This window comes from Anopheles aquasalis, chromosome 2 (genome assembly GCF_943734665.1).
Source record: "Anopheles aquasalis chromosome 2, idAnoAquaMG_Q_19, whole genome shotgun sequence".
NCBI classification, from domain to species: Eukaryota; Metazoa; Arthropoda; class Insecta; order Diptera; family Culicidae; genus Anopheles; species Anopheles aquasalis.
The window spans coordinates 46800001-46810000 of NC_064877.1; the positions used below are offsets into that span (position 1 = coordinate 46800001).

The 10000-nt window shown below is 47.1% G+C and overlaps 2 protein-coding genes across 2 annotated transcripts in view; one reads left to right on the top strand and one right to left on the bottom strand.

Annotated features, from left to right (window-relative positions):
* LOC126569303 (parkin coregulated gene protein homolog) overlaps positions 1–1099 on the bottom strand; it is a 12203-nt gene extending 11104 nt beyond the window's left edge. The window contains exons 1-2 of the mRNA XM_050226284.1: positions 802–1099; positions 635–716 (exon numbers count right to left, since the gene is read on the bottom strand). Coding sequence (XP_050082241.1) covers positions 635–716; positions 802–1094 — 375 coding nt within the window. The 5' untranslated portion in view covers positions 1095–1099. The remainder of the gene's footprint in view (positions 1–634; positions 717–801) is intronic.
* Positions 1–10000, top strand: part of LOC126569301 (uncharacterized) — a 170072-nt gene that overhangs the window by 125096 nt on the left and 34976 nt on the right. The window contains exon 8 of the mRNA XM_050226282.1: positions 1388–1512. Coding sequence (XP_050082239.1) covers positions 1388–1512 — 125 coding nt within the window. The remainder of the gene's footprint in view (positions 1–1387; positions 1513–10000) is intronic.

Consider the following 10000-nt stretch of genomic DNA (forward strand, 5'->3'; position numbering starts at 1 on the left):
GTAGCCGTTGGTAATGTCGTCATCCATTCCAGCGTCCCCTCCTCCGCCTCCTCTTGTGCACCTCACCGACTGACACGCGGACAGATTGCATTAACGTCTGTCAGGTGCGGTACGGTTTCGGCGTTGGCGTCGGCGTCAGCTTCGGCGAAAGAAGCGCCTTCCGAACGAGGCACTGCCGGGGGGGGGGCACCATGGGAGTTGCATTTCGCATCCTTTCGGAGTGTTCCCTGGCCCGTGCGCGCTGACTAGAAATGCAATTTTCTCCGCACCATCGCCGTACTCCAGCAGACACCAACCGCCGCCTAGAGACGGCCCGATTGCACGGTGGTGGCTACTTCATTATTCTTTTCCGCTCGTCGGTTTCCGCTTATGCCAGAGATGCTTTCGATGAAGAAGAGAGAATTCATACAACATCCCTGGACGGAATAGTGCAGCAACAGATGTGCGCTGGCGTGACAATTAAATGTCACTCCCAATTAACTATCTACTTAGTCTATCTAAATCCCACCGGAGATGGCTTTCAATCAAAATGCAGCATTCAATTTTGCGCTCATGACGAATTCAGTTGTGGCCCCGGGAGCTACGGCTGGTTCCAACATCAAAAGATGACATTACACGCACGTCACATTCTCACCTGCCGTTCGGTTCCTGTCTGCAGCAGATCCGCTACGCCATGTCGCGCCAGCTCCCGGTACGGAAAGGTGTCCTCACATAACCTGCAAAACGAGCGCATGTCACACCAGACCAGACAAGGGGGCAAAAGAAGAAGAAAAGGAAAAAAAAGATGGCGATCGAACATACCCGTCGAAAAATAGTGGCAGAAATCGCTGATAATCCAGCTGCTCCGGTGGGATGTGCCATCGGACGTGATGCTTCCGGCTCCGTTCGCCCCATTCGCGCCCGATCGGGATGTCACCGCGCAGCAGAAAACGGCGGAAGCGCGAACCTTCCGGTCCGCGAATGCAAAATATCGGAATGCGCCGGGGCCGGTGCACCGCCTGCACCGTGAACGCCGGCACGTGTCGAAGCATTCCACCGCAACACGTAGTCCTCCTCCTGGCTTCGCCGTGGCAACAGCAATCCATCCAGGCCATGCCCCCTGCGTTCTCGATCGGATTGTTCACTGGAATTTTCACTTCAACAACTGATGGCCCGAAAAAAACGGGGATTTTAGTTCGTTCGTTTCCTTTTTTTTTGTTGTTTCTCGTTTTGCACCAAAAACACACCGCGTCACGAATGATTTGGATCGGAAATTGAAAACGAACGACGAGACTTTTGCGGGGGGCGGCAGCCTACTTTGGGGTGTTCCGTACCAAGGACCATTTCTGGGGCGTTGTTAAGTTGCTTTCCTAAAACTAACGTTACTTTGATCGTTTCTCATTCGCAGAGGAGGACTACGATGCGTTCTGTCTGGCGTACATGTTTACGTACCGGGACTTCGAGATGGGCACCCTCGGGTTGGCGTGGACCGGCGATCTCAAGAACGCTGGTGGCGTTTGTGAGAAAAATGGGGTAAGTAATGGAGCATGGCCAGCACACGCCCGTCTCACCGAATCCGAAAATCATAATTCTGAAGCACACTCCTGTTGCCTCTCCTCACTATCGCGTTTGCAACGCGTGGTATCACATCTTTTTTATTACAAGATTCGCCACACACCGGATCACGTAATTGGATCTCGGCTAATCTATAACGAATCTACAAATGACTCGGTCAATCCTGGTGGAGGATCTGGCGCCTGAAAGGAAGCTGGTGCACTCCGGTCTGACTGACGGCACGGCAGCACCGATGCTACATCAAATTTAATGACCACTCATCGCGCGCATCTTCCTCATCGCGGGCGTATCCGTTGGGAATACTCGCTCGCTCGCACGCTCGCTCGTTTGCCCGCTATCACTCGAGTGCGAGTGCGAGTGGCGCTATCAAAAGTTCTGTTTTATGATTATTGGCTCAGACACGGATGGTAGAAGCTTTCCATTAAATTTCAATACCCGCCCACCGGGCAGTCCCGACCCTCTGGCATGCCGTGGAAGAATTGGTAGAAGTAGAACACTTTCCGCCTCTCTCTCTCTCTCTCTCTCTCTCTCTCTCTCTCACTCTCTCTCTCTCTCTCTCTCTCTCTCTCGTGGTTGGTGGTTTTATTGGTGCAAACCATTCAACCCACCCACACTCAGCCAGGAGGCCAGAAAGGATCCGACAACTTCCCTTACCCCACCCCGTGGCCCAAGAACCCAAATACGGAGCATATGGAATCGTTGGAGTGATGAGGATGAACCATACAACTTTATTGCCAATACCCGCCGAGAACTCGGGCCCCATGGTGTGCGCTGCCCGTGGTGGTGGTGGTGGTGGTGGTGATGGTTATACTACCACCGGCACCGCACCACGTTCTTCCGCTGCTTGGGTACGGGGTTTGATCGATGGTCCCGTAGTAGGCGAGTAAATTGCAAACGCTCTTCCACTAGCAGGCGCTCCCGAGGAACACTAGATAAATAAGGATTAGCGGCGAGCGGGAAGCATAAGATTGAATCTTTAATCGTAAAATATTTGATCGGCCACGAAGCGAGGAAACGCAAATACGGCGGTGGAAGTGCCGATCAGCACAAAATCAGAAGCGGATTCACGGGAAAATCCTCGCGAATCGTGCACTGTGCTCTTTTAATTAACACGCCAGTGAGCAAAGACACCATGAGTGCACTTGAGTGTGCATCTTTGCCGGATAGTTCACTCAGAAACTGAATGCACCGAGTGGAATCTGTCTAAAAACCGCACTGGATGGTACTACTCGCCGCGCGGTGGAATTTGATCTCATTCAGAACCGCCATCGGTGCTTCTTCTTCTTCTTCTTCACCTTCGTTGAGGATTTACTCCAGTAAGGCTCTTGAATCCAGCTTCCTGGGCCTTCGCAAGCTATCCTGGAGATATAGACCTCTGCTATTTTTAGAGGACCGGCTACTGTGGCCACATGTCCCAATTTTCTTTGTTACTCTCTGCTGTATTTGGGTGTTCTGTTGTTGTTTTCTTCGTTGAGGAACGGGTTTTTCGGTTGTTTATCTTTGACTTCTTCCTTTTCTTTTGTTGTCTTTCATGCTGTCATTTCTGTCATCTTCTGATCTGTTTATGTTGTCCGTCCCAAGACTTGAGCGACCTACCGGTTGATTGTTGCGCTTACCGGACTTTTCTTTCCGGAAGTCGGCGATAGAGCCCGAACCTTATACCGGGCCGTCTCGGTGGTTGAATGTTGTTTGGTAAGTCGCTCAAATCAGTTAGGACATAATTTCGGTTATAGGCTGATTTTGTTTTCGGTCACGAACTTGGCTACAGATTTAAGGTACGCTATCTTCTTTTCTTTCCAGCTTCTTTCAAATTTTTCCTCGGTGATATTGTGTTTGCGTCTCTCCACTCCGTATCTCACACAGTGGAAAGTCTTGTGTCTACCTGTCTCGGGCGCATCGCAGGTCTCACAGTTTTCGCTGTTAACTATCTTCATTTTTGCCAGCCAGTATTTGCTGTAATCATGTCCGGAGATTAACCTGTTGATGATCCTGATATCTTTAGCTTTAAGGGTGGTCTTTTGGTGCCAAATTTTTGGTGTGATCTCTTCTTGTACTTTGAAGAGTGTTCTTCCCTTCTCTATGCTGTAGTCGGCGTACCACAGATTCGCCTCTTCCGTCATAAGGTTTTTTAACTCCATAATGATGTCCTTAAAGCTATCCTTGTTATTGATGATTCTGTTGCACCTTGTTCCTTCTTTAGCTAGTGTATCCGCTTCTTCGTTTCCAGGAATACCCACATGACTGGGTATCCAATGTATAGCAGCTCCGGTGTCCTTGCAGTTGTTGAGTATTCTGTTGGTTGTTTCATCGATATATTCGCTTTCTAGCGCCTTTTTCAGAATTTCACATGCCGCTTTGCTATCGGTGAATATGATTGGTAGCCGAATGTTTTTTGTAACCGCTAGTTGGAGCGCCTGGTCGATTGCTGTGAGCTCAGCTGTGCTGATTGCTACGCATCTGGTTAGTTTGTATGCCCGTTTACTTGCCACCCCTGCTTGCTGTATGACAAAGCCTATACCGCATGCAGTGTCAGTCACGCTGCCATCCGTATAGATCTGTGGTTGGTCTTTAGCTGCCTTTCTTATATGATCACAGACTGTCTGCTTCGCCACTAGTGGGATCGTATCCTTTTTTCTACCCACTAGCCCAGGTATTTCTGTGAGAATCTCGATGTCGCTTCGTATGTGTTCATTTATGCTCATTATGGGGATCCTTCTCATGATGGCTCCCATCTCTATTGCCGTCTGTTCCTGTGCCGAGAGTCTTCTGTTTGTATTTGTTATTGTTATCCCATTTAGCTGAATCCTGTTGTTGACGGAATAAGCAATGGTTTTAACTGTCTCTTTCGCAATCAGGTACTTCCTTCTTATTCGTGATGGGACCTCGGCCGCCAACGCCATGAGGGTGTTGATTGGCGTGGTCCTAGTACATCCCGTTATTTTTCGGAGCGATTGATGTATGATGGTGTCTATTTTATTTAGGATGTTTTTATTTCCGTTCGCTTTTAAAGTTGCTCCGAATTCCATAGGACCTCTAATGATTGCCTTATGAACCTGCATAGCCTTTGAGGGGCACACGTGATTATTTCTATTGCAGATCATTTTAATGATGTTCAGGTTTTTTTGTGCTTTTTGTATTCCGCCCAGAGTGGGCTTATGAAATTTTAGACCTTGATCAATTGTAGTTCCTAGGAACTTATATTCCTTTACCCTCTCGATCAGACGATCGTTTGCTCTTATGGTGAGGTTTACGTCCTTTGGGAAAGTCATTATCTTAGTTTTTTCGGTGTTTATCTCGAGATCTAGGGCCTTGGCTGTATTCGCGAATATGTCCAGTTTGTGTTGGAGCTCATTCTGGATTTCCCGCGATGACCCCGTAACGATTATCACGAAGTCGTCCGCATACTGGATCAAACTGAGTTTACCTCCGGAGTTGATTTTGTGAAATTCTGCAGTGTACAAGTTGAATAATGTTGGAGATAAAACGTCTCCTTGCGGGAGCCCTTGTGATACTACTCTGGTAACTCTTTCTTTTCCGGCTAGAATTTCCAACTTTTTATTCGACAGAAAGTCTCCAATCCACCTGACTACGTTATCCGGCACCATACCAGCCTGTAGTATTCTAACTAACTTGTTGGTGTTTACACTGTTATATGCACTTTTGATGTCGACAAATATGGTTGCTGTAACGTTTCTTTCTCTGTTGTTCTTGAATATTTCATTTACCAGGAGGTTGGTTGCCGAGTGTATAGATCTCTTCTTTCTGAAACCAAAAGATGTCGATGGTACAAGGTGGTGTTTATTAGAGACACTGATTAGTGTTTGAAGCACGGCTGAGTTGGCTATTTTTGTGATGGTGGGCAGCAACGCTATCGGTCTGTAATTATCCGTTACCATCGGGTCTTTTCCTGGTTTACCTATGGCTACTATTTTTATCGTTTTTAGCCCTTTACCAATCTTCCCTATTCTCCATCTTTCGTTAATGTCACTGATCACGCATTTGGCAATATTATCTTTTAGCATTCTAAGCATGTTGTAAGTTACCCCATCTGTTCCCGGAGCAGTGTTCTTTTTTCTTGCTATTATGTTCTTCCATTTTTCCAGGTTAATGAGCTCTTCGGAGTTGTCGGATGATCTTATTGTTGTTATATGATCCGTTTTTCTCCCAGGGAAGTTGTCCTTCATGAACCTTTTGGCGCTTTCTACGTTGTTATGTATTATATTGATGTTAACGTTGTTCTGTTTTGTGCCCTTGCATTTGGCTATCAGCCGCCATAATTCACTGCATGATTTTTGTTCGTCTGCCTTGGACAGCCACTTCTCCCAGTTCTTGTTTCTATTCTGTTTCTTTAGAAATCTGAAGAGCGCAAGCTTCTTCTTAAACTCCATTTGGCTTTCCAGGGTTTTGTTCTTGTACCAGGCCTTTTGTGCAGAGTTCTTTTCCTCCCATGCCCGCTCTACCTCAGACTCCCACCAGGTTTTGGGGGTAAATTTTGTGATCTTGGTATTTGCCTCCTTGATTTGGTTGAGCCTTTTGGTGAATGTTTTAAGGTTGAAAGCATCAGGTTCTGGTAGGGCCTCTATATCACGCGCCATGTTCCTTGCATTTAGTATCACAGTTTTGTTTTCTTTGTTTGGCTTGTCTATCACGGTAATTATGATACGATGCCCACTACCTCCTATGTGATCATCTTTCACGACTCTTCGGGTGTTTAGATACATTGTCACTGGTATTATTGTGAGGTCTATTGCTGTGTCTCTTTTTGACCTGTCCGGGTTTATGAAAGTTTTTTCCTTGTTGTTTAGCAGCATGAGGTTCGATTCGTTAATTTCTTCTAGTAGCGCCTCCCCTCTGGAGTCTGATATGTCATCCCCCCAGATGGTGTGGTGCGCATTGAAGTCCCCTGCAATAATTTTGATTTTGTGCTCATTTTCTGCTGATTGTTTTATTATGGAACATATTGCGTTCTTGAAGTGAGCTAACGGCGCTCTCGGGCTCGCGTAGACTGTCACTATGTACATGTCTAGCTCTCCAATAGTCGCAGCTATGGCTTGAATGCTTTCATTTGTTCTGATCCTGTTGATGTTATCGATCTTGTAGCATTTTTTTATAGCAATCGCGCTCCCTCCATAACCGTCTGCTCTGTTGTTCGCAATCACGCGGTAGTTTTTCATCTGTAGGGTGTCCTCTTGTTTCATACAAGTTTCTTGCAGACATATGATGTCTACCTTTTCCATAATAGCCACTCTGGTGACTTCATCTTTATTAGTCCTCCATCCTTGTATGTTAGTTTGCATTACTTTGATCGTCATTGTTGTTATTATTATTTGGATTCATTTCTTCACCCTTGTGTAGTTTGGGCTTTTATTTTTTGTTTTCTGATTGCTTGATTGGGGTTGTCTCCTCGACCAATCTGTAAAGTTCTTTGCTTTCTATTCTAGCTTGATTTATTCTTTGATTGTGACCTTTGGCCTCATGTGTGTATTTAGCTTCATTGACATGGTACTCCTGATCAGGTGTACCTTCATTCTCATTGTCCATATTTTCTATTTCTTTGTTCTTTTTCGTTTCTTTTTCTGTATTGTACGTTTTTTCTTCGTACAGATTGTTGGATTTCTTGATTTTGGTGTTTTCTGTTTCCATATTACTTTCCTTTTCCAGTTGCGTGATACCATCACGTGGGTCTTGTTCTTTCGTAATTTTTGTGTTTGTGCTTGTTGTTGGTTCTTTTTCTGTCACCTTGGACGATACCGTGCATTCTACTGGTGTGCTCTCTTTCTGTGCGACTTTGAGCGTATTAGCATAGCTCATGTTTGTTGTGTATACTCTTGGGGCTGTGGGACATGCTTCCCTTCTCATACGTCGGGCATCGCTGTATGGGATTCTTTTCTCCGCTTTGATTCGCTGGATTTCGCATTCATCCAGGTAAACTGGACAATTCTTATCCAGGGTGTGGTGTTTACCACTACAAACCACACATTTCATCTCTGTACATGTCCCTTCGTGCATTTGTTGGCTGCATTTGCCGCATGTTTGCTGTCCACGGCACCTTTTCTTCGTGTGACCCAGGCGCATGCACCTTGTGCATCGCATCGGCCTTGGGATGTACAGCTCTACTTTTACTGGGTACAGTCCAAAATCGATCTTCGTTGGGATTCGCATCGATTTGAACGTTAGTATGGCCTGTTTTGTGTTTACTAATTTGCCATCCTTGTCCTTTCTTTTGATTATTTGGACCTCTGTGACGTTTTGTTCATGTAGCTCCTTTCGGATTTCTTCCTCTTCCATAAATAGTATGTCGTCACACCTTATAACCCCTTTTGATAGGTTTAGAAAGGGGTGTTCACTTACTTTGATCGGGATTGATTCCTTCCCCCATACGCATTTTTTAATCAGTTCCAGCTTCTTCTCATGCTTGTCGTTCTTCACTCTCACTAAGAGTTTACCGTCACGGAGCCTTTTGGCTTCCACCGGTTTTCCGCCAATAGCTGTTTCGATCATCTTTGCCAAGAGGAAAGGGCTCACGTTTGAGAGGTTTTTTCCATCTTCAGCAGCTTCCATCAGCATTATCATTTCTCCGTCAACCGGGTATACGCCGTCTAGGGGGATTTGCTGTACGGTTTTTTTCCTTTTTTTCCCATGGGGAGCGTCTGCGAGTATAGCATATTCGTTTCTCAGGGGGACACCCCCCCCCCCCCCCCCCCGGGGTCTAAAACCCCCATCGCCTTCTTCCTAAGACCTCTTTTTCACAATCTTTTTGTTATTCGGATGTCTTCAAACCTACTTTACCAAAAAAACGGTGTCCGTCGCCTTTACTATCTTGATTTATTCGGATTTTTCTGTTTTACTTGAGACTTTATCAACCGCGTGCTTTGAGTGCCCGCCATCGGTGCATCACTAATCAACTTCCATCGAAAGCGACAGCGCCACTTGGAACACCGTGGTACCGATTGCGAATAAAGTATGAAGTGTGTTCGTTCTCCCTTCATCGGGGTTGGGATTTTTTGAAATTTTGAAAAGGCGTTTCGGAGCACTCGTCGAGGAACAAAGCATGTTCGTTAGAGCAACAGCATTCCAGCACCAAACCGGGTGCGAATTCGAATGTGTTCGGGTACTGGTAAAGAATAGAAACAGGCACCGGATCACGGCGATCCGCAGGAAGCGGTTCCCTTGGTGGAGTAGCCGGCCGTTACTGAATGCAAACCCTGTTCTTGTTAGCGATGGCACCACTCAATCCGTCCGGAATGGCGTACACACTCTATCTGCAGCAACAACAGAGTCACTCACAAAAAAACCCAGACCACAACTGGTGTAACAACATTCCGATGCAAATGTTGCAGTTCCAGGCTGCACCCAAGGAGACCCTTCAGGCTCCGGCAGAAACCATCCTTCGTGGCCATTCTTTTCCAAGGGTTTCGTTTTGACTTTTCGATTCATTTTGATCTTTTGGGGGGGATTTTTTTCGATAACTTTTCATTCAGCCTGTCTCTCCCTTGCTGGCGAGTGATGCAAACGATGGTGCGATGGTGCGGCCGGTTGCGATTGGATGTTCGCGTGAGCTGGAACCGTTCTTCAACAGCCATGATGACTCTGTCGTCGTCGTTGTCGTCGTCCTGGCCGTTAGGTCCACTCGGAAATGGCACAAACGCGACTACAAAGCACCACTCTGTGATGCCAACTGTTGAGCCAACTGTTGTCGTTCGGGAATGGGGTTCGTTGGCCAACAACTAGCTCAACTCATTAGCCAACTGCTTCAACGTGGCAAACACCAAAGCCAGTGCCTGCTGCCCAGCCAGACGACCAGCACACGCCTAGTCGAGAATCAACATTGAAACTCTTCGTGTGCCTCTGTGGCCAGAAGAGGCTGTGCCCGGTACTGGCATGATCCTCACCGTAGAGCAGAAGACGGTCGCACCATTCCGGTGTGACGTGGTCCCGGTGACGTTGTCAGCTTCCATTGAAAGTGAAAGTTGCCCGACAGAGTTATGGGTCGCCATTTCTTTGTGTGTAGCGCGCGCGTGCCCTGGTGGCGCACGCCGGCCACCGAACAGATGACGGGTCGTAAAAACTCTTGACTGGCCGCGTTGTCCCAGTGGCCTCCAGGACGGGAGGGTGGCGCATCGGGCGCTGGGCCTCATTTCCGGAGTGTCCCCGGTGGATGAGACATTCTAACTTTTCCCTTTCATCCCTTCCTCCATCCTTCTTCGCGTTGTATTTGTTGTTGTTAGTCCAACGGAAATACACCAAGGTTTACGTTGGATTCCCCGACTCGAACACAAAATCCTTACGCATCTCGCTTTGCCTTTATTTGTCATTCCCCCCTCTCCGGCATTCCAGCCAGCAAGGATCTAACCCCTGCTGCGCCTGAAAGGTATGCAATGTTTTTACACCACGATGGCAAACGTCACGCGTGAGAGAGAGAGAGCGAACCGAAAACTGAAACGTG